General features: G+C 36.7%; 1 protein-coding gene across 1 annotated transcript in view; it reads left to right on the plus strand.

The window, feature by feature from the left end:
- LOC150078811 (uncharacterized) overlaps nucleotides 1–26,285 on the plus strand; it is a 329,603-nt gene that overhangs the window by 205,113 nt on the left and 98,205 nt on the right. Inside the window, exon 11 of the mRNA XM_090382376.1 lies at nucleotides 16,223–16,485. Within this exon, the coding sequence (XP_090238502.1) occupies nucleotides 16,223–16,485 (263 nt within the window). The remainder of the gene's footprint in view (nucleotides 1–16,222; nucleotides 16,486–26,285) is intronic.

Below are 26,285 nucleotides of genomic sequence, written 5' to 3' on the forward strand. Positions count from 1 at the left end.
GATACTTGTTGATATTAGGTTTGGACTTCTGCAGATTACAACTTTCAGGAAATATTTATGAAGGAAGGCAATTCCAAAAAAACAGATGTAGATGGGATAATTGAGAAAGAGGAAAGTTAGTTTTATGAATTTGGGAATTAAATAGTAGTTGTATGTTAAATAATTAAGGCATGCTTTCAGACTGGTTTGGAAGGAAGAGGCAGAATTAAAAATACCAATTCAAAAGTCTACAATTCAGAAACATCCACAAAAAGGTATGCAGTAAAAACTGAACTGAATGTCTGTTCAATAGAAAATAGAGTTAATATTAGTAGTAGTGGCAAAATGTGGAAAGCACACTTATTTAGCATTAGCAAAAAAAAAAAAACGTATAATAATTTGTAATTTGTCCAATGGTTTTTTTATTCACTTTCACAACACCATGTTAAGTTTACTCCAACAATCAATTCCTCCTTTTCTGAACACAAAGTTCATACTGTCCTGCTGTAATCATCCTTTTACAATTTAAATTTATGACTCTTTGTGTATGTGTCATCTGAGAAAGAGTAAAGATGCCATCAGTATTTACTTTACTTCAATCAGGTCTCCTAACAGATTCCACAATTTACTGAACTCAAGCGTTTCTTGATAAGAATGTCCTTTTGTGCTCCTAACTAATCTTTTTGCTCTTTTCTACACCCATTCAATTTTCTACAATTTTCTACAATACATCCACATCCTTCCTAAAATGAAGCTTCCAGACACCTGTGTGCATTGGTATCTAGAAAATTCACTGAAAACAATTCACCAAAAATACAATTTATTGAAAAAACAGTTCACCAAATATCAATTCATCAAAAACACAGTTCACCGATAAATTATTATTATTAGCCATATTGTGCAAGGAAGCCTGAGGCTTATGCTGCACCAGCCAAAAAAAAATTTCTGAATATTAATTAATTTAATATTTAATTTTTAATAATTTAAATTATGCACAATTCCTATAAGGTAGGTTATCATATCATTTCCTTGCTGAAATACATTAACTACTGTCTTTGATCTCTGAGTATAATCTTTATATTTTCTTTTTTTAATGGGAGGATTGCATCCACTTATATATTTGTACAATATTTAAATTGTTTAAAGACTGTTCTCTTTACTTTACTCTGTGTTTATTGCATCTTTACTCAGTGTTTACTCTACTCTGTGTTTATCACATATGAAATACTAATAAATATTCTATTAGTATTGAACATCAGATTATTCCATGATGAACCTTCTATAAATAATAATCTACTGATTGCTAGAATAATCATAATCAATATAAATATTTAATATTTCTGTCATCATTGATAGAATATTTATCATTCATGCTTGTTACAAATAATCTGTCAATATTGAACATTCATTAGACAGTATCATAGTCAGGATTTTTTGTTAGCAGGTACATTCACAAAAAAAAGGTACCAATTGCTAAAAAGTGCCACAATACAAGATTTTGGTGTCGGGGGTACAATGTACCTGCTGACCCTACCTTGGCTAAGCCACTGACATTAGATGATTATTTATGGTTGTCCTTTTCATAGGGAAATTTAAAACCCGTTTATAAAAAAAACAGAGGCTTAAAAATGAATTTTAAACTGGAGGACAGTGGTCATCCACACAACTAAATGTGTCATGAAAGGTCACACTACTACAGAAGGGTTAAATGATTTTATTACTTTAGCAAAAATAGTTATAATAGATGTAGGTTTGGTTTTTCCATTTTGCACAGTTCTTAACAATAAAATTCCATTAAATTATGGACTGTATTGAAAGACATGCCTTTTAAAATACTACCTTGTGTTTTCAACGTGAAGAATATTTATACAATTATTATATATTTCAATAAAATTTATTTTTTGTCTTCTCAGTGAATTGTATATAACAGGCTCTAGAGTAAAAATAAACATTACTTATTGTAATTTATTTACCAGTGAATTGATATTCAGTGAATTGTTTTCAGTGTACTGTTTTTGGTTAATTGTTTTGGGTAAATTTTTCTAGACCCATGTGCAATACTCAAGATGCAGCCTAACAATAAGTTATGTTATATTTTAGGAGCATTAGCAACTAACAATAAGATAACAATAAACAATAAGATGATCACCTCTCTGTGTCTGCTTGCAAAAAGAGGTAATTATCCTGTTATAAAGGCAATATTTAGACCTTAGTAAAAGAGTTAGTAATAGGCAAGTCATTCATTAACACTACATTACCCTCTTTTGGAAAGAGTTTAAGAGCTTAAGAGAGATTTTGGGGACACCAGAGTAGATGTGGAAAAATATTTCATAATAACCTTCTAAACAGCTACTTTCAAATATTAATTCTTCTCTACATGGAATGTAGAGAAGAATTGATATTTGCCAGTAGCCGTTTAGAAAAAAGTAGCGATGAGAGTAAAAAGGAAAAGTTATTTTTTTCAGTTCAGACGAGGAAGCTATAGCATTGCCACTCTCTGTCTTCTCCCATTTTATAAGCATAAGCTTATGCTTATAAAATGGGAGAAATTATAAGCATATGGTTATAATTTTTCCTGGAACAGAAGTTATACAAGGTTGTCATTACTTGTGTCACCCTTTGAGCCCTATGAATTGGAGATACATTTCCACTTTTCTGGTTAGTAGGAAACTCTCCTGATTCTAAGGATGCTCTCATAATTATGGAAATAAACAAGATTTTGTTTATTTCCTATTCTGCCTTCTTTAATATATCTGGATAGATCCCATCCAATCCAGGTGCCTTTCTTATGTTTAACTTCAACAATTTCTCTTCCACTTTGCTCTCAATTATTACAAAGTCATTTACCTCCATATTAGAGTTTGCTAAACTTCTAGCCTCCACTTCTCTACAGAATTCCTCATGTGTGAATATCGATGCAAAATACTCATTGTTGTTCAATTACCTTAGTAGGATTATCAACAGTAGAACCATTGATATCAAGTATACAATCTGAATCATCCCCTTCCTTCTAGAGTTTACATAATAAAGAAGTCTTTGCTGTTTTTCTTTGCCAGAAATGTCTCATAATCTGCCTTCACTTGCTTAATCTTCTTTGTGCTTGATTACTGACTAGCTTATATTTACCATAGGCTTCTGTGTCACCTGATAAATTTTATGTATCCCATGCATTTTTCTTCTCTGCCACGAGTCTCATTAGTTCATATGACATCCATTTAGACTTAAACCTTGAACAGTATTTTTAATTGGTATGAAAGCCTAGTAGATTCCAAGATTAATAATTCCTTGACTGCTTCCCATTTAGAATTTGCTGTTGGTAACATCATCAGTTGGTCAAACTGTATAATACCAAAAAAATCTCTGAGAACTCTTAGTCGCCTTTACGAAAGCAAAAACTAGGGCTTGCATAAAACCGAGAAATTTCAAAACCGAGTTTAACCGAAGTTTACTCTTAAAACCGGTTTTAAAACCGATTTTCTCAGACTTAGGGAAAATAATTAAAAGCTTATAACACAGGTATTTATTTTATCTTGGGTAGATTGTACAAATCGTAATCAAATCTTTTAAACAAAATCTATCACCTCTTATAGTAAAAAAAATAAAAAAATTAAAATGTTCCAAAAAAAGTAACCAGCTTGAGATTATACAAAATTACAAATTGTATTCAAATCCTTTGAATAAAAACTATCTTCTTGTATAGTAAACAAAAAAATAATAAGCCCTATAATAATAATAATAATAAATAAATAAAAATAATGTGAAAAAAAAAACAGCTTGGGGAAATTACTTTACTATTTATTGCTCAGCTTTTTTCTGAAAATGATCCTTTAAAAAACACAGTATATTAAGCATTTTTCCTGATAGACCTGACCTTATTTTTGTGTTAAAGAGACCAGTGATCGAAAACACTCTCTCAGATTGGATACTTGTTGATTTAATGGTCAGCAGTGCTCTATAAACTTTCTCCAGCTTTTCACTTCTACTGCTAGTTGCCTCCAAAATTTTAAATTCTATGCTGCTTTCCAATTCACTCGGATATTTTGAAGGCTCTTCAGTTAATCTCTTTATTACACTATCATACTCTCGCATGAGTTTATCTTCAACATCAGAACTAGATGAGTCTTTGTTTTCTTCTAAAAGAACAGTTCGTTTATTTTCAGTTTCTTCATTCAACGCTAAGACTCCTTCGGAATGTTTTGCAAATAATCTCTGATAAATCTCTTCAGCGTGCTTTTTCAAAACTTGCTTACTTGTAAAATCAAAAGTTCTTGAACCTGAATCTTCTTTCCTAAACTTTTTGGGGTTGTGTAGATAGCTCAGCAAAGCCACAGTTTGGCAGTTTCCTCTTGCTTTGTAACGCTGCAAAAGGCTTTGGTGAAACTTTAAAGTAAATGGGTTTTCTGCTGTATCAAGCAGAAATTCTATTGAAGACTCTGCTTTAAATAAGTCTGTATCTTCTGAGGTTATAGCCTTCAGAATCATTTCAGCTGATCGCAAAGTTTCACGTAGCAATTCAAGTGTTTTCCAGTCATCGTCAGACACAGCTTCAGTTGACAGTACTGCACATAGAGCATTTGGAATGCAATTTTTCAATTTCAAAAATCTCTCAATCATATAGAATGTGCTATCCCATCTAGTCTTGCAATCTAATATAAGTTTATATTCTTTCCCATTAAATTTTGCTTTAACAAAATTTTGTAATATGTCATTTTTGGTAGGCGATTTTCGAAAAAGCTTGCAAATTTTTCTGACTTTGTTAATAGTTTGTGCAATATTGGCCATCGGATTGAAGAAATAAATGAGCTCATCGGTAAAGTCGGTTTGATAAAGCATGCCTTGCTGTCTTTCTTCAACTTCTTCATCATCACTACTTTCTTCATTATTTTCATTTTCTTCATTGTCTTTGGGAGACTCAGAGACTGTGGCACCATAATTGATTGCTTTTTCATAAAATACATCTATAACTGACAGATGTATACAACGGGCTATACATTGTTGATGATTAGGCATAATTTGCTTGCCAAACTTAATCATCATTGCTGCTCCATCGGTGGTGCAGGCAACAATATCCTCATCCAAGTTCAAACCAAATTCCTTCAAGTGTCCATTCACAATTTGCTCAGTTCTTCTGCTATCAAGTGAACCATTAATCTCAATAAGACCTAACGACCAATGATTGTCTTTTGAATGCACATTTATATTCATATATCTTTTATTTTGTATAGACGTATATTCGTCTAGAGTCAATGAATACCGTTACCTTAAAATAAAATAAAATAAAAACATAAAGCAGTTGAACGATCCAGACAAACGAACAAACAAAAGAAAATGTGCATAACGAAAAACTATATTCGAGGGCTAACTAAAAAAATATTTGAATCCGGTTTTAGAAGCACGGTTTCGGTTTTAACAACTCAATATGAAAACCGGATTTAACCGGTTTATAAAACCAGTTTGCAAGCCCTAGCAAAAACCCTTCCCTTTACCCCTGATGGTAGTTACATCTTTTAAGTAAATCCCACATCAGTACACTGTGATCACTGCCACCTAGTGGTTCCGTTATCTGTAAATTCTTAATGCATGAATAATCTCTGCTGAAAATCAGATAAAGAGTGTTAGTCCCTCTTGTTGCCTCTCTAACATGCTGATGTAGAAAACGATCATCCAATAAATCCACAAAAGCGTTGCCAATGTGCGAGTGACCAATGCACAAGTTCCAGTCAATATCTGGGAAGTTAAAATCCCCCGTTATAACACACTCTGATTTACTGGCCCACATTATTTCTCTGTATAATTGTTCATTGTACCCATCAGAGTCATTAGGCCTATAACAAACCCCTACTCTCATTTTTGCTTTCCTAGTGCTTATGTCACACCAAACTGACTCAACATTGCACTGTCCATCTATGTCAACTGGATGCACTTCCTTATATTTAATGTGTTTCCTAACTAACAGCATAACCCCCTCCTCCCTTCCTATCCTGTCTGTATTTTTCTGTTCACATTGTACTCCCCAAATTCTGCATTCCTTATATCTGTGTGACACCATGTATCTGATATCCCAACAATATCCACCTCTGATGTCTTGACCAGCACTTCAAATTCATAAAATTTATTTTCTATACTCCTAGCAACATGTACATGTGAGTACATGCACCTATTCTTACTCTTAGTTACCCAAACACAACCCATGTATTTACTTGTTCCATGATGACTCCCTGCAGTTCTATTCATACTACATAATATATACATCAGTTCTGTATACCATCCCAGAGGCTCACATCTGGTGAGTATGGGCTTGGCACACCCAGGGTCCTGAGCTGGATATCATCATTCTTCTCTTTCTTGGTGATTCCTTTCTACTTCTCTCTCTCTCTCTCTCTCTCTCTTTCAGGGTAACTCGGGAATTTTTTGTGGCTGGTGCAGCATAAGCCTGAGGCTTACTTACACCATATGGCTAATAATAATATAATATGTACATAGTATATTATATGTGCATTGACATTTACCAGAATCAACTATATTCATTTTAAGGTAAAGTTAAGACAAAAAAGAAAATTTGTTGTACAGTACCATTAACTCCATATATTATCATTTTAATGATACTTTATCAAAATTATTAATTCTCATTCTCTTCAGAACTTTAAACTACAACATGTTTCTTAAAAGCCACTTTTATTTTTATGATTTTTAATTTTTATTTAGATACTTAAGAGGATTAACTCTGAAGGAAATTTATTTCTCTTAACAGGGTCTGCAATCTTATAAGAGAATTTATAAGAAAACTGCCTGCTATTATTTTGCAAAAGCGGGTCACATTAGCATTAGCATTAGTAGAGGCATTTGATGCAAGAAAGCAAGCTTATGCAGTATCAGCCAAAAAAAAAAAAAGAAAGTAACATAAATAAAAATAACCACTTCCACTTCACCCCTCTGTTCGTTCGAAATACCTGTCCAGCTGAGCCTTAAACTTATTTAGGCTATCAACTTACACGACAAGGGATGGAAGTCTGTTCCACCTACCAACAACCTGCTGGCTAAAGGCAAATTTCCGCACATCTATCCTACATCTGTCTTTCCTCAATTTGAATTTATGTCCTCTCAGGTGATTATTCTGAGCAAGAGGAAGAATCCCATCAGCATTGAGCATGCTCAAACCATTCAAGGCTTTGTACACCTCTATCAGATCACCTCGCTGGTGCCTAGTTTCCAGACACTGTATTTCGCAAAACTTAAGCCTTTCTTCGTAAGAGCACCCCTTTGTCCCATTCACCAATCTAGTTGCCCTTCTCTGTACTCGTTCCAGCAGCTCTACATCCTTCTTGAAATGAGGCCTCCAGGCCTGTATACAGTACTCTAGGTGTGGCCTGACCATTGCTTTATACAAGGGAATAATCACCTCCTTATCCCTGCTAGAAAAATTCCTATATATCATTGACAATACACCATGAGCTACTCTTGCAGCCCGTCTGCACTGCTCAGAGAACTTCATATCTGCCTGCACAACCACCCCCAGGTCCCTTTCATTCTCTACCACTGTCAGTGTAGTACCACAGAGTTAATACGTTGCTCTGGGGTTGCTGTTTCCCATATGTAGTACTTTACATTTGTCAATGTTAAACTTCATTTGCCACCTCGAAGCCCATCTGCTCAACCTTTGCAAATCCTGTTGCAGTAGCATAGTGTCAGTAGTGTCCTTGACAACCCTGCCAACCTTCGTATCGTCTGCAAACTTGGACATTAAGCCTGATATACCATCATCAATATCATTTATAAATACAGAAAACAATAAAGGACCCAATACTGAACCCTGAGGGACTCCACTAATAACATTAGTCCACGATGAGCAGTGTCCATTGATTACCACTCTCTGTCTTCTCCCCCTCAACCACCCCTTTATCCATAGCAGCAATTTGCCTCCAATGCCACACTGCTCCAATTTGTGCAGCAGTCTTCCATGTGCAACAGTATCAAAAGCCTTTCTAAGATCCAAGTATATAATATCAAAGTTATTCCCTGCATCCAGTTCTTTTGTGACTGCATCATAGTATCCAATCAAATTGGTCAGGCAAGACTTCCCCTTAACAAAACCATGCTGTGTCTGAGCTATAACCGAAGTCTTGTCTAGATGATCCTGCAGTGCTTCTTTAACCAGTGCCTCCATTAATTTTCCTGGAACAGAAGTTAAACTAACAGGTCTATAATTACTAGTGTCACCCTTTGATCCTCCTTTGTGACCTGGGGTTACATTTGCACATCTCCAGTCTATGGGTACCTCCCCTGAGTCTAAGGAAGCTCTCATAATTATGGCTAAGGGTTTGCTTACTTCCTTTGCTGCCTCCTTTAATATAACTGGATAGATCCCATCCACCCCAGGTGCCTTTCTTGTGTTTATCTTCAACAATTTCTCCTCCACTTTGCTCTCAGTTTTTACAAGATTCTCTAGCTTACTGCTAGAGTTGAATACACCTCTGGCATTCCCCTCGCTGAATAACTCCTCATGTGTGAATGTCGATGCAAAATATTCATTTAGTTTGTTAGCTACCTGAGCAGGGTCATCAACAGTTGACCCATCGATCTCAAGTGGACCAATCTGATTCATCCCCTTCCTTCTAGAGTTTACATAAGTAAAGAACTCTTTGCTGTTTTTCTTCGCATCCCTTGCCAAGGATCTCTCGTAATCTGCCTTCGCCTGCCTAACCTCCTTTGTAACTTGGTTACAGATCAACTTGTATCTATCATGGGCGTCTGTGTCACGTGTTAATTTGTATGTATCCCATGCATTTTTCTTCTCTGCCATATGCCTCATTAGTTCATCTGACATCCATTTAGGCCTAAACCTTGAACAATATTTCTTAGTTGGTATGTAAAGCCTAGTAGCTTCCAAGATAAGTTCTTTGAATGCTTCCCATTTTGAATTTGCTGTTGGCAATAACATAGGGTAAGTGGGGACACTTTAGGGCTTCACTTTTGTGTCAAATTGAAGCTGGCACAACTGGCTGACTTTGTGGCATTGCACCATTGGAATTTTTAAGTGAAATTGTCTCATAGGGCAATTCAGAGTAGCCTTCAGCACCTTCAGCAGTCCAAATAACAGCAGTTTAGTCAACATAACACACTGGCATCTTGCACGCATTTGGAGAAGTTTAAGTTATTATTATTATTATTAGCCATATGGCGCAAGGAAGCCTGAGGCTTATATAAGAGGATTAACTCTGAAGGCAATTTATTTCTCTTAACAGGGTCTTAACCTCTTCTCTTAACCAGCCAAAAAAAAAAAAAAATTTCTTAAATACCCTGAGGGGGGGGGGGAAGGGAATCACCAATAAAGATATCCAGCTCAGGACCCTGGGTGTGCGAAGCCAATACTCACCAGAAGTGAGCCCCCGGAGTTCCGAATGACTGGAGGAATTTCCCTCTTTAATCAAGGCTATAATTAGCCACAATCTGTTGAAGAGTAGAGTTTTCTCCTGTGAGTTTTCTGGCTGTTTCAGCCCATGAACACATTATATAAATAATTCCATCTACAGATAAAGAAATTATATGGATATGTGCAACCAGCTCCAGTGCTTTTAAATAATAATTTAATTTTTTTTCCTGTTATGTTTGGTACTATTTACATAGGTAATTGATCGTGCTGTACTTGAGGATCAGCAACCTATGGAAATTATCCATTTTTTCTCTCTTGTTCAAACAAGTCAGACAAAATAGATAATATTACCTTATTACTTATAATTACTTAAATAATCAAATCCTTGTTCTTAAATACAGTTGTGCCCCCGTAATCGCTGATTCGGTATCCGCTGATTCAGTTAACCACGGGAAAAAACTTTACACATACTACTCGGCGTGTCCAATACGATGCTTCCCTTTATTTTTTTACAATGTGGATTTTAAATCAAATAGCTTCCCTTTGTCACGCATGGTTTGGTCACCAACATTATAATGGTTCTTTAGAGATTTAACGGATGCACCATTTTCAAACTTTTGAATAATTTCAAGTTTTTGTTTAATTTGAAAGTACAACTCTTTGTTTGTCCATCATTTTCATGATTTATAAACAAGAAAAAAAAATTTCTACATCCCTGACATAAATAATGAACAAAATTTGGCCTTTTGCGGTGCGACGGAACACAACAATCGACATGACACACTGAAACAAACTAAACATTTGGTCTCTTTTTTTGTTGTTGTTTTTAGAGCAGTAGGTGTGAAGACAATGAGGGTTGCAAGATAATAGGTACACTAATCTCTCAATGACTTATAACACCTGTTCGTGTTGCTAATTTACAACTTGCAAAATATCTGTTTATACCTGTATATCTGTTTATATTATTGCTTCCGTAAAGGCGACTACGATGGACTGAGACAGTATTTAAATTCTATACAGTGGGACCAACTGATGATGTTACCAACTGCAAATTCAAAATGGGAAGCATTCAAAGAACTTATCTTGGAAGCTACTAGGCTTTACATACCAACTAAGAAATATTGTTCAAGGTATAGGCCAAAATGGATGTCAGATGAACTAATGAGGCATATGGCAGAGAAGAAAAATGCATGGGATACATACAAATTAACACATGACACAGAAGCCTATGATAGATACAAGTTGATATGCAACCAAGTTACAAAGGAGGTTAGGCAGGCGAAGGCAGATTACGAGAAATCCTTGGCAAGGGATGCAAAGAAAAACAGCAAAGAGTTCTTTACTTATGTAAACTCTAGAAGGAAGGGGATGAATCAGATTGGTCCACTTGATATTGATGGGTCAAGTGTTGATGATCCTGCTCAGGTAGCCAACAAACTAAATGAATATTTTGCATCGACATTCACACATGAGGAGTTATTCAGCGAGGGGAATGCCAGAGGTGTATTCAACTCTAGCAGTAAGCTACAGAATCTTGAAATAACTGGGAGTAAAGTGGAGGAGAAACTGTTGAAGATAAACACAAGAAAGGCACCCGGGGTGGATGGGATCTATCCAGTTATATTAAAGGAGGCAGCAAAGGAAGTAAGCAAACCCTTAGCCATAATTATGAGAGCTTCCTTGGACTCAGGGGAGGTACCCATAGACTGGAAATGTGCAAATGTGACCCCAATTCACAAAGGAGGATCAAAGGCTGACACAAGTAATTATAGACCTGTGAGCTTAACTTCTGTTCCAGGAAAATTAATGGAGGCACTGGTTAAAGAAGCACTGCAGGATCATCTAGACAAGACTTCGGTTATAGCTCAGACACAGCATGGTTTTGTTAAGGGGAAGTCTTGCCTGACCAACTTGATTGGATACTATGATGCAGTCACAAAAGAACTGGATGCAGGAAATAACTTTGATATTATATACTTGGATCTTAGAAAGGCTTTTGATACTGTTGCACATGGAAGACTGCTACACAAATTGGAGCAGTGTGACATTGGAGGCAAATTGCTGCTATGGATAAAGGGGTGGTTGAGGGGGAGAAGACAGAGAGTGGTAATCAATGGACACTGCTCATCGTGGACTGATGTTATTAGTGGAGTCCCTCAGGGCTCAGTGTTGGGTCCATTATTGTTTTCTGTATTTATAAATGATATTTATGATGGTATATCGGGCTTAATGTCCAAGTTTGCAGACGATACAAAGGTTGGCAGGGTTGTCAAGGACACTACTGACACTATGCTGCTGCAACAGGATCTGGAAAGGTTGAGCAGATGGGCTGAGAGGTGGCAAATGAAGTTTAACATTGACAAATGTAAAGTACTACACATGGGAAACAGCAACCCCAGAGCAACGTATCAGCTCTGTGGTACTACACTGACAGTGGTAGAGAATGAAAGGGACTTGGGGGTGGTTGTGCAGGCAGATATGAAGTTCTCTGAGCAGTGCAGACGGGCTGCAAGAGTAGCTCATGGAGTATTGTCAATGATATACAGGAATTTTTCCAGCAGGGATAAGGAGGTGATTATTCCATTGTATAAGGCGATGGTCAGGCCACACCTAGAGTACTGTATACAGGTCTGGAGGCCTAATTTCAAGAAGGATGTAGAGCTGCTGGAACGAGTACAGAGAAGGGCAACAAGATTAGTGAATGGAACAAAGGGGTACTCTTACGAAGAAAGGCTTAAGTTTTGCAAATTACAGTGTCTGGAGACTAGGCACCAGCGAGGTGATCTGATAGAGGTGTATAAAGCCTTGAATGGTTTAAGCATGCTCAATGCTGATGGGATTCTTCCTCTAGCTCAGAAAAATCACCTGAGAGGGCATAAATTCAAATTGAGGAAAGACAGATGTAGGATAGACGTGCGGAAATTTGCCTTTAGCCAGCGGGTGGTTGGTTGGTGGAACAGACTTCCATCCCTTGTGGTGGAGGTTGATAGCCTAAATAAGTTTAAGGCTAAGCTGGACAGGTATTTTGAACGAACAGAGGTGTGAAGTGGAAGTGGGTTTTTTTTTTTTTTTTTTTTTGGCTGATGCTGCATAAGCTTGCTTTCTTGCATCAAATGCCTCTACTAATGCTAATGCTAATGCTACCTATTCTAGTTGTTACTTGAATTTTGCGATTTTTGGTTGTTTTTTTTATTTTTATTATTATTATTTGGAGTCTTGAAGTGTCCCAGTTAATCCAATTCTGGGTAAATCGAGAGTCTGCTGTACTTTATTATTACCGTGTTTAATGTTGGTAATGTCTTATTGTGTGTTTAATTAGCATTAGCATTAGCATTAGTAGAGGCATATGATGCAAGAAAGCAAGCTTATTCAGCATCAGCCAAAAAAAAAAAAAAAAAAAAAAAGCACAACCACTACTCCCATTTCACCCCTCCATTCGTTCGAAATACCTGTCAAGCTGAGCCTTAAATTTGTTTAGGCTATCAACTTCAACAACAAGTGATGGAAGTCTATTGCACAAACCAAGTGCCCGCTGGCTAAAGGCAAATTTCCGCACATCTATCCGTCATCCGTCCTTTCTCAATTTGAATTTATGCCCTCTCAGGTGATTATTCTGAGCAAGAGGAAGAATCCCATCGGCATTGAGCACGCTCAAGCCATTCAAAGCCTTATACACCTCTATCAGATCATCTCGCCGATGCCTAGTCTCCAGACTCTGTAATTTGCAAAACTTAAGCCTTTCTTCGTAAGAGCAACCCTTTGTTCCATTCACTAATCTTGTTGCCCTTCTCTGTACTTGTTCCAGCAGCCCTTCATCCTTCTTGAAATGAGGCCTCCAGACCTGTATACAGAACTCAAGGTGTGGCCTGACCAATGCCTTATACAAGGGAATAATCATATCCCTATCCCTGCTAGAAAAATTTTTGTATATCATTGACAAGACACCATGAGTTACTCTTGCAGCTCGTCTGCACTGCTCAGAGAACTTCATATCTGCCTGCACAATTACCCCCAGGTCCTTTTCATTCTCTACCACTGTCAGCGTAGTACCACAGAGTTGATACGTTGATCTGGGGTTACTGTTTCCTATATGTAGTACTTTACATTTGTCAATGTTAAACTTCATTTGCCACCTCTCAGCCCATCTGCTCAACCTTTCCAGATCCTGTTGCAGTAGCATAGTGTCAGTAGTGTCCTTGACAACCCTGCCAACCTTCGTATCGTCTGCAAACTTGGACATTAAGCTTGATATACCATCATCAATATCATTTATAAATACAGAAAACAATAATGGACCCAATACTGAACCCTGAGGGACTCCACTAATAACATTAGTCCACGATGAGCAGTGTCCATTGATTACCACTCTCTGTCTTCTCCCCCTCAACCATCCCTTTATCCATAGCAGCAATTTGCCTCCAATGCCACACTGCTCCAATTTGTGCAGCAGTCTTCCATGCACAACAGTATCAAAAGCCTTTCTAAGATCCAAATATATAATATCAAAGTTATTCCCTGCATCCAGTTCTTTTGTGACTACATCATAGTATCCAATCAAATTGGTCAGACAAGACCTGCCCTTAACAAAACCATGCTGTGTCTGAGCTATAACTGAATTCTTGTCCAGATGATCCTGCAGTGCTTCTTTAACCAGTGCCTCCATTAATTTTCCTGGAACCGAAGTTAAACTAACAGGTCTATAATTACTTGTGTCAGCCTTTGATCCTCCTTTGTGAATTGGGGTTACATTTGCACATCTCCAGTCTATGGGTACCTCCCCTGAGTCCAAAGAAGCTCTCATAATTATGGCCAGGGGTTTGCTTACTTCCTTTGCTGCCTCCTTTAATATAACTGGATAGATCCCATCCACCCCAGGTGCCTTTTTTATGTTTATCCTCAACAATTTCTCCTCCACTTTCCTCTCAGTTATTAGAAAATCATCTAGCTCACTGCCAATGTTTACTTCACCTACGACATTCCCCTTCCTGAATAACTCCTCATGTGTGAATGTAGATGCAAAATACTCGTTTAGATTGTTAGCCACCTGAGCAGGATCCTCAACTGTTGAACCATCAACATCCAGTGGACCAATCTGATTCATCCCTTTCCTTCTTGATTTTAAATAGGTAAAGAACTCTTTTCTGTTTTTCTTTGCATCCTTTGCCAAGGATTTCTCATAATCTGCCTTTGCCTGCCTAATCTCCTTTGTGACTTGGTTACAGACCAACTTATATCTATCATAGGCTTCCATGTCACCCATTAATTTATATGTATCCCATGCATTTTTCTTCTCTGCCATATGTCTCATTAGTTCATCTGACAACCATTTAGGCCTGAACCTTGAACAATATTTCTTGGTTGGTATGTAAAGCCTGGTAGCTTCCAAGATTAGTTCCTTGAATGCTTCCCATTTTGAATTTGCTGTTGGTAACATCATCAGTTGGTCCCACTGTATAGAATTTAAATACTGTTTCAGCCCCATCATAGTCGCCTTTACGAAAGCAAAAACCCTTCCCTTTACCTCTGATGGTAGTTACCTCCTTGAGTAAATCCCACTTCAGCACACTGTGATCACTGCCACCTAGTGGTTCCTTTATCTGCAGATTCTTAATGCATGAAGAATCACTACTGATAATCAGATCAAGAGTATTACTCCCTCTAGTTGCCTCCCGAACATGCTGGTGTAGAAAACAATCATCCAATAAATCCACAAAAGCCTTGCTAGTGTGTGAGTGACGAACCCACAAATTCCAGTCAATATCTGGGAAATTAAAATCCCTCATTATAAGACTCTCTGATTTACTGGCCCATTCTATTTCCCTGTACAGTATCTTATTATACTCATCAGAGTCATTAGGCCTATAGCACACTCCTACTCTGTTTTGATTTACCCATGCTTATGTCACACCAAACTGACTCGACACTGCCCTGTCCATCGATGTCGACTGGCTTCACTTCCTTGGATTTTATGTGTTTTTTAACTAATAACATAACCCCTCCTCCCTTCCTATCCTGTCTATCCTTTCTGTAGACGTTGTACTCCCCAAATTCCAGTTCTGCATTCCTTATATCTGTGTGACACCATGTCTCTGATATCCCAACAATATCTGCCTTTGATGTTTTGAGCAAAACCTCAAATTCATCAAATTTATTTACTAAACTCCTAGCATTGGTGTACACGCAAGTATACATGCACCTGTTTCTATTCTTAGCTACCCTAACACAACCCATGTGTTTACTTGTACTGCAATGACTTCCAGCAGTCTCTGAAATATCCTGCATATTGTTTTTCATCATACATATGTATAATAAAGTTTAATTTATCAATTAAACTTTATTATACATATGTATGTACAAGAAAATCACGTTATATATGGGGTCAGCAGGTGTTTGCTTATATCTGCGGTTTCAGCCATCCACGGCAGGTCTTGGAACGTATCCCCTGCGGATAAGGGGGTCTTACTGTATAGTACTGCATCATTATTTACAAAAATGCTGTAGCCACTCCATAACTCCAAATATTTTCGTTATCAACCAAGTAATGAAATCTCATGCGATAATTTAATATTTCAGTAAGTACTGGAATGTTAATATTTATTGAGATAATGGAAAGTGTGAATTATAAGCAATAGCCCTTTACAGTTGTTTTTTTCTGTATTTATTAAAATTTTATATTCTAAAACACTGCATATATCAATGGCACATACTATTATGTGTAAATGGAAGTTCTTCTCACATAATTTGCAATTTAAATAAATGTTATAGCAATCAATGCTAATTTTTTCTAAATTTTCTGTTGACTTACATCTATATTATATAATTATGGTCTTTTTGTTTTTTTTTTTTTTTTTTCACCCCATCCCCCTCTCATAGCAAATGACAGCATATGATGGTTATCAGTGGTTTCTTCCACTCTGGTTTAATGAGAATTGGTTTGATACAAATCATTATAATTCTAAGGAGAAAGAAAATGTATCTTGTAAAACAAATCAAATGGTTTACGCTGTTGAGGGATACATCAGTTTGTCATATCAGTTTTATGCTGATGATGATACTGTCATGCAAGAAAATATAACAGTTAAAGAATGGAGAAAGAATTATGAAAGGATAACTCTACAACAGGTATTTATTAATTCGTTACAATATAAATTCATGGCTGTAAATTATTGAAAATTACTTTAATTAAGCTATAAATAAGCACATACCAAAAATTTATGTGAATGCTCATATAAGATTTTGATCAGGTTACGAGTAGAAAGCTTACTTCCTTTCAAAACTGTAGTTTGGAAAGGAAGTAAGCTTTCTACTATTCTGGTCTCTTACCAAAGCTATTGGCTGCAACTTCTGTCCATCTATATGTCCAACTGTATTATAACCTGATGGTTCTGTTGCTTCTTCCGCTAAAAATAAAGTTGACTTATTAATCTCCTAATTTTCTTCAAACTCATTTATCCAATATCTAATACACACCACTATGTCTAACATAGTCTTCTACCAGAAGGATATTAAGAAGAATTCTGAATCACCTTGATACCAAGAAAGCTGCAGGTTCAGATGGCATATCACCACTTGTTCTTAAAACCAGTGCTCCTGAGTTTTCTCTTGTTGTTATGTCATCTTTCTACATATTCCACTGATGTTCTTCCTTCTGCTTAGAAATTTGCTCATGACCAACCAGTTCCTAAAAAGACAAACCATTCCTTTCCTGTTATCATCGTATTCTTTCCAAAATAATGGAGAATTCCATAAACCACCAACTTTTAAACTATTTCAACTTTTCATTTGATGAATAATCACCAATATAGGATAAAATTTGTCTGCAATTCTGCCAGACATAGTAGAAGAGAGTATATGACAAGAGCCTTGTCAATCAATTTGGCAATGGAAAGATTGTGCAAGGCTCAAGGCTCATGAGGTAAAATTTTTCTCATCGTGATCTGTGCTTGTTAACAGGAGTGATTGGGATATACTTAAATAAAAAGGGTGCAAGAATATTTCCTGGTGCTATCGAGGCAGTGTTAGGTGGGTTGGAAAACTACTAGCTTGGGGGATTTACAGACTAATAGATTAACAGTAGCCACAGGCAGAAGCGAAAGTGATTCTTGCACTGCTTCTGTTGGAATGAGCAGCAGTCTAGAAAGCGAGGTGCTGGGAATTTCAAGGACTGCTGGGAGTCATCATGGAACAAGTTGGGGTAACTAAGAATAAGAATAGATTTATATATACTCACATATACACCAATGCTAAGAGTATAGTAAATAAATTCAATGAATTTGAGGTGCTGGTGAAGACATCAAAGGCAAATATTGTTGGGATATCAGAGACACAGTGTCACACAGAGATAAGGAATGCAGAATTGGAATTTGGGGAGAATTGGAATTGGGAATTTAGGGAGAAATAGAGTGGGCCATTAAAACAGATGGTCTTATAATGGGGGATTTTAACTTTCCAGATATTGACTGGAACACAGTCAATACATAGATACCTATGGTGAATATAAGATAGTCTGTAATTAAATGACAAAGGAGGTTAGGCAAGCAAAGGCTGCAAAGAAAAACAGTAAAGATTTCTTTACTTATGTAAACTCTAGAAGGAAGGGGATGAATCAGATTGGTCCGCTTTATATTGATGGTTCAACTGTTGATGATTCTGTTCAGGTAACTGACAAACTGAATGAGCATTCAGCATATATATTCACATTTGAGGAGTTATGCAGGAAGGGGAATGCCAGAAGTTTATCAAACTCTGGCAGGGAGCTGAATGATTTTGTAATAACAGAGAAAAGTGGAGGAGAAATTGTTGAAGTTAAACATAAGGAAGGCACCTGGGGTGGATGGGATCTATCCAGTTATATTAAAAGAGGCAGCAAAGGAAGTAAGCAGGCTCTTAATCATGATTATGAGGGCATCCCTGGTCACTGGAAAGTTCCCCACAGACTGGAGATTTGAAAATGTTTCTGCAATTCACAAAAGGGGATTGAAAGGTGACACAAGTAATTACAAACTTGTTAGTTTAACTTCTGTTCTGGGGAAAATAATGGAATCACTGGTTAAAGCACACAAGGATGGCTAAGTGGGAGAAGACAGAGAGTGATAATCAATGAGCACTCTCTTCGTGGACTAATGTTATTAGTGGAGTTTCCCAGGGGTCCATGTTGGACCCATTGTTGTTTTCTTTATTTATCAATTATATTGTTGAGGTATATTAGTCTTAATGTCCAAGTTTGCAGATGATACAAAGGTTGGCAGGGTTGTTAATGATATTAATGGCAGTGTGCTGCTGCAACAGGATCTAGAAAATTTGGGCAGATGGGCTGAGAAGTGACAACTGAAGTTGCCACTTCCAATTTTCCAATGGAAAATTGTAAGTCACCTTTTGGAAGTTGCCACTTCCAATTTATTTTCCAATTGCAAAAATGCAAAGTACTGCATATGGGTAGCAGCAACCCCGGAGTTACATACCAACTGTGCAGTACTACACTCAAGGTAATAGAGAAAGACCTGTGGATAATTGTGTAGTGAGATATGAAGTTTTCTGAGCAGTGGAGACAGACTGCAAGGTTAGCTCATGGTGTCTTGTCAATGATATATAGGAAGTTTGCTAGCAAGGATAAGGAGGTGATTATCCCCTTATTTAAGGCAATGGTCTGGCCACATTTTGAGTAATACATACAGACCTTGGGGGTGTCATTTTATGATAGATGTAGAGCTACTAGAATGAATACAGAGAAGGGCAATGAGATTATTGAGTGTAACAAAGGGTTGCTGTTACGAAGATGGGCTTAACTTCCGCAAATTGCAGCGTCCTGGACTAGGCACCTTCAAGGTGATCTGATTGAGGTGTATAAGGTCTTGAATGATTTGAGCAAGCTCAATGCTGATGGAATTCTTCCTCTTGCTCAGTTTCTGCACCTGATGGGGCATAAATTCAAACTGATTAAAGATGATTGTAGAATACATGTGTGAAAATTTGGCTTTAGCCAGCAGGTGGTTGATAGTTGGAACAAACTTCCATCTGTCATTGTGGAAATTGACAACTTAAATAAATTCAAGGCTGAACTAGACGACAAACTTAGAGTGAATGGATGGGGTGAGATGAGATGTTTTTTTTTTTTTTTTGGCTGATATAAGCTTGTTTTCTTGCATCGTGTGCCACTACTAATGCTAATGATATGGATTCCACCAGTATCAATCCACTGGTGACATATTTGCTTGTATTACTCATCTTTGGACAAATTCAATCGAAAAATCTGGTGAAACATAATCAGTTGCTCTTGGTAGTACTAAAGCTACTTGGCATTACAAGCTGACATCTTCTCTATGCTGACTGATTTTTGCAACTGGGCGTGCAGTTATCTCTCTAACTGATCACTGCAGATAATGGTAGGTGGATTTCTGCCTTATAACTTCACCACTAATGCTGGTTTTAGTATTAGTTCTAGTAGTGGCAAATGTAAGAAAGCAAGCAAGCCAAAAAAAAACCTTCCCATTTCACCTATCCATCTCCTGCAATTGGTTTTTTTTTTTTTTTTTTTTTTTTAGTTCTTTGAATTTATTTAAACTATCTACTTCACAACAACAGACGGAAGCTTGTTCCAACAACCAACCACCCATTGGCTGAAGGCAAACTTCCACGCATGTATTCTGCGACCATCTTTCTTCAGTTTGAATTTATGTCCCCTCACGTGTATAGGCTGGGTAAGAATAAGAATCACATCAGCAATGAGCTTTCTCAATCGATTAAAAGCCTTAAACATCTCAATCAGGTCATCTTGCAGGTGCCAAGTCTCCAGATGCTGCAATTGGCAGAACTGAAGCCTCTCTTGGTAAGAGCACCCCTTTATTCTCCTCACCAATATCATTGCTCTTTTCTGTACCTGTTACAAGAGCTCCATATCCTTTATAAAATGAGGCCTCCATTGCCTTTTACAATGGGATAAACCTCATCTTATCCCTGCTAGAAAAATTCCTGTTTATCATTGACAAAATTCCATGAGCTGCCCTTTAAGCTTGTATGCAAAGTTTTATAGACAGGCCACTAGGTTCTTCCTCCCCACAGTTCTATTCTTTCTACCACTTCTTTCCTCTTATGTATTAATTGACCTTCTTCCACTGACTGGAAATCCTATCCATAGTTTTGCTGATGATAACGCACTACATTCCACCTTCCACTTTGAGAAAGCTTACACTGCACAAACAGCTACAACTTCTCGAAGATCCACCGCTGATTACTTAAATGCTGATTTCCAGACAATTTTCCAATGCGGTGAAGAATTTTTAGTTAACTTCAATTATTCTAAAACTCAGGCCTATTTTATTTCTCTCAAAAAAAGACTACTGCTCATCTTTGATGACACTCAGATTTCTGGACGTCACATATCTCTATTAGGATTGCCCTGAGTTCTAATCGCTCGTGGCATAAGCATATCACAAATATTTCTTCTTCTGCATTAAAAAATTTTTATTTCCCACTTTCAGCCTTGCTTTTCTCTTAAACTACTACTACTGATTCTGTATAAATCTCAAATCCACCATATCATGGAATACTGATCCCACATCTGGGATGGTGCTCCAAAAATGACTCTTTGGCTTCTAGATCCCATTCAAAAGAGAGCACTCAGGTTAATTAATGATCTGTTTCTGCTACATGCTTTTTCTTCAGATACTTCAATAGGCACTGTTCTTCAGAATTGCCATTAGTGCTCAAATTATTTTTAAAACCAGGCGAAATGCATGCCTTAACTAGTCAACTTTAATTCTCTGTCCAAATCCAAAAGTGCGCACAGATAGCACAGTAGTTATAACCATCATTCTCCTCGCACTTGGTGGAAGAGGCACTGGTTTGAATAGTATCAGTGACAAAAGGAACTTTTATAGGCTTTTTTTCACTCTGTGGCTAAGTTAATCGATCACAAGTATGGAGGTCAATTTTTCTGGAAGCATGGTTTTTCATCCCATGAGAACATGGGCTTTTCATCCAGCAAAACAGGCAAATTGACAAGAGAACACATGCAATTTAGCATTAGCATTAGTAGTGGCAAATAATGCAAGTAAGCAAGCTTATACTGCATCAGCCAAAAAAAAAACCTCATTGAGCTTTGCTCAATGAGATGTGATTGGCTGCATTGCTCAGAGAACTTCATACAGTCAGTCCTCGTATAACATGGTAGTTGTGTTCCTAGAAACCTTTGTGCAATGCAAAATCATGCAATATAAATAACAGGCATTATGAAAAAAATAGTGTTAGTTACCGACCACCCAAGATTGTACATGCATTTGTAACCAAAACATTACTAAACATCACGTAAGTATTTGTGTAATAATAAAATACGTATTTGATTACGATTATTGCATAATAAAATATTGCTAATGCTTTTGCTTCTATTGTAAGCAAACTTGTTCTTTTTTATTATTATTATTACTAGCCATATAGTGCAAGGAAGCCTCAGGCTTATGTACATACATACTCACCAGATGTGAGCCCCTGGGGTTAAATTTGACCTATCCAAACAGATAACAGACGTTCCATCTCTTCTAATTCTTTGTATCTTGATCTAATGGATTTTGTTACACTTTGAGTTGTTCCTGCTATGAAAGTTGCTTTTATTTTCTCTGCATTCTTTCTAATTGTTCTCATCGTTGCCTCATTGAGACCTGTAGCAAGCACAAAATCACATTTTTTCATTTCGCTCAAAGCATTCCACAATTTTGTATTTTTCCTCTATCTATAATGCTTTCCTTTTTCTCACTGAATCTGTAGTATCTTCACCAGGACACTTCCTTTTCACACTTTTTTCAAGTATTTTACTCAATTTTAGGGAATAAAGCACAATTACAGTATAAAAAGAACAAAAAACGAAGAGGCATGCTTGAAGCATGCAAAGCAGCGAGCGTGGTAGCTGAATAAACTGAATAAACAACACAGTAAAGGCAGAAATACAGATAACGTGCATTCGTTTACTTTTCTTCCTCTTCATAGCTGCTAAGCATAATCAAACAAGAATGTTTACTCTGTACCTTTTAGAAGAAAGTTTAAAAGGTGCAGAATATCTGCACCTTTTAAACTTTCTTCTGCAGCATCTAGATTTCATGTATCTCTACTCTCTTTAAAAAATCAGTATTCTGGGATTGTTTGCTTTTGCTTGATAGATCTTTGTAAATTGCATGATATGGTGCTAAGCATTTTTGAAGCTCCCTTTTGAATTTTGTGTTCCTTTCAGTTGAAGGATCTGCATTAAAAAAATAAGATTCTAATTGCTTGGCTAAGTTTAGGCCTTCCCATATACTTTTTAGTGTAAAATTTGGAACTTCAGAATTTTCATCTGTGCTATAATCCTCTAAACTGACTTGTTTTACTTCCGATGTCATTTCCACCAAATCCGCTTTGTTAGCCACGTTTTGTACCAGTAATTCTTGAATGTGTTCAGTAGTCATATCATCAAAACCTTCTCCTACCGACTTAACAAATTCTATCATATCTACTATCATACCTATTCTGTTTTCTGCCGGTTCGACCATATTTCCTGAATGAACTGACTCTGGCCATACATTTTGGCAACATGCATTTAATGTTGATGGTTTTACTTCTTTGAGCGATAAAGCTATGATTCCAATACAGTCCACAATTTAAAAAATGTTCAATTTTTTCAATTGCAATGATTTTCTGATGTAATGAGTTTTAAATTAAAAGTAGATATAATGCTTTGAACTAATGGCTGAATTAAAGAAGTTGTATTAGACGGTAGGAACCTTACTTCGACTTTTGGATGACCCGGCGCATTATTCAATAGTAATAAAACTTTGAAATTTAGATCTTTCTGCTTTAAATAGTTTTCCACAGCTGGCACAAAACAATTTAGAAACCATTCTTTAAACGGTAGTTACCCAAATTATGCCAAAGTTCCTTAGGATAATTTAGGGCTGGAATTTAATTCATAACAAAGAAATTATTTCAATACAGTTCTTAAGAACAAAGTTTAGTAATATACACCCAGAAAATTTTATAAACAATCAAATAAAAACCAAAATACCCCTACAAAACCTTAAAAGTCACGAAATACATGCTTCAAAGTCACGATTTTTTATGGTCTCAAAGAAGCACAAGTTCAATAGCACAAAACCTGACATGGGGATTTCCCAATTTTTTTTGGATAATGACTAGCAAGTCAATAGCTGGGATTCGTAAGAAAGAATGGAAATATTGAAAAATTACATCCAACATAATAGCAGGATTTCCCCTGCATAAATACTCAAAAATACTGTGTTATGTGAGGTTTGCCACAATTCTGTAACCATGTTGTAGAAGTACTGTGTCATACGTGGGTTGCCTGTATTATCACCTCATACTAGAGCTCATAATTTATTAAAGCACTTTTCTGGAGATCAGTACCATAAAACATTAAAAACAATTTGCAATTTACGGTTTAGTGGGTGTTCCTGCTAGTGGAATCTGTTATAAATGGGTAGTAAACTCAATCTAATTGCATTTGCGATAATACTGATATATAAATTTTCTGAATTTTCTCTTCATTCCTATTTTGTCCGGTTGGGGTGATTGATTCCTGCATTCGACTGCCATTTCTTATAAACACAAAGGCAAATCATGCATAAGCGAATACAGTTTGTGTTATATACAACATCATTCACTTATTTATAAATCGTGTATGATCGAATTCGTGTATTGTAAACACATGTTATACGATGAGGACTGATTGTATCTATAGAAGCTGCTGATCTGTTAACAAGCACAGACCACACTGAGAAAATTCTATCCCATGGGTGTTGTACAATCTCTCCACTGGCGAATTGATTGACAAGGCTCTCATTATATACTCCCTTCTATCGTGTCTGTACAGAATTGCAGACACTCAAATTTAATCCTACCTTGTGAATTTTTTTTTAAACATTGCCCTATACTTGTTGAGTAAATCTTCATATCTCCTAGTCTTAGTGTCATTAGTGCCAGCGTATACAACGATATCAGCAGTGATTATTCGTGCATTAAGAATTTGCAGATAAAGGAACCTCTGGGTGACAGGGATCACAGTGTACTGATGTGGGATTTACTTAAAGATGTAACTACCATCAAGGGTAAAGGGAAGGGTTTTTGCTTCCATAAAGGTAACTACAGAGGTCTCAGACTGTTTATAAATTCTACACAGTGGGATCAACTGATGATGTTAAAAACAGCAAATTCTAAATGGGAAGCCTTCAAGGAATTAATCTTGGAAGCTACTAGGCTTTTCATACCAACTAAGAAATACTCTTCAAGATTTAGACTTAATGAGGCTCATGGCAGAGAAGAAAAATGTGTGGGATGCATATAAATTATCAGATGACACAGAAGCCTATGGCAGATATAAGCTAGTCTGTAATTAAGTCACAAAAGAGGTTAGGCAAGCAAAGGCTGATTACGAGAAATCCTTGGCAAAGGATGCAAAGAAAACAACAAAGACTTCTTTACTTATATAAACTCTAGAAGGAAGGTAATGAATCAGATTGGTCCACTTGATGTTGGTAGTTCAACTGTTGATGATCCTGCTCAGATAGCTGACAAACTGAATGAGTATTCTGTATCTACATTCACACAAGAGGAATTCTGTAAGGAAGGGGAGGACAGAAGTTTACTAAATTCTGTCGTGGAGCTAAATGATTTTGTAATAACGGAGAGCAAAGTGGAGGAGAAATTGTTGAAGTTTAATATAAAAAAGGAACCTGGGGTGTGGATGGAATCTATCCAGTTATATTGAAGGAGGCAGCGAGGGAACTAAGCAAACCCTAAGCCAGAGGTTCCCAAATTTTCTCAGTTCACATTACCCCTTGGCTAAAAGAAATACCTAACAGTAGTTTTCGACCTTTCAATAATCAGATTCTGTCTGTGTATATATATATATATATAAAACATTAAAAAAATATGTTATATGATAGTTATTATAATATAATTATAAACAAAATTACAATTCATAATACAAATTCTGTATACTTATATAATAATTTTATTCTTTATATAGAGGTTTTACTATTTATATAATAAACATCAATTATAGATCACTACAAGTGAAAAGATATAGTACAATGGATACCGTGCACCTTTTTATAATGAAATAAATATATAAATTTCAAAAAAAAAAAAAAAAGTTTAAGTAACTTAAACCCAAATTACATGGCAACCCTGGAATGTTGTGGTGGCACCCCAGTTTAAAATGACTGTCCTAAATCATAATTATGAGAGCATCCTTAGATTCAGGGGAGGTCCCCATGGACTGGAGATGTGCAAATGTATCTCCAATTCACAAAGGGGATTCAAAGTGAAACAAATTGTTTGTTTGTTTGTTATTTGGTTTTTAGAAGCATTAGCAACTAAGGCCATATTGCTCTGGGGATATGCAGTGGTCATTCCCTGACCTATCCGCATCCTCCATATTTGGTGGTCACGGGCTCGAACCCCGGTCTAATCAAGAAGCGTGTGCTACGCACTGCTGCTCCTGACCACCTGGCTATGGAGGCACTGGTGAAACTAATAAGTATAGACCTGTTAGTTTAACTTTTCCAACCGGGCTAGCCGGGTGGGTAAAGTGCTTGCCTGGCAACGCAAAGGTCGCAGGTTCGAATCCCGCCTCGGACTTGGATATTACAATGGTGCCGTACTCTCCGGTTGGACCTCATGGCACGATACACAAAGGAAGCAGGAAAAAACTAGTTCCTTCGTGTATTGCTCACATCATACGATAAAAAGGAAAAAAAAAAAATTTAACTTCTGTTCTGGGAAAAATAATGGAGTCACTGATTAAAGAAGTGATGCAGGATCTCTAGACAAGACTACAGTTATAAATCAGACACAGCATGGGTTTGTTAAGGGAAATCTTGTCTGGCCAGTTTTATTGCATACTACAACGTGGTCACAAATGAACTGGATGCAAAAATTAATTTTGATATCA

Source organism: Mastigoproctus giganteus, chromosome 10 (assembly GCF_048544385.1).
Source record: "Mastigoproctus giganteus isolate SK-2022 chromosome 10, ASM4854438v1, whole genome shotgun sequence".
Taxonomy (NCBI): domain Eukaryota; kingdom Metazoa; phylum Arthropoda; class Arachnida; order Uropygi; family Thelyphonidae; genus Mastigoproctus; species Mastigoproctus giganteus.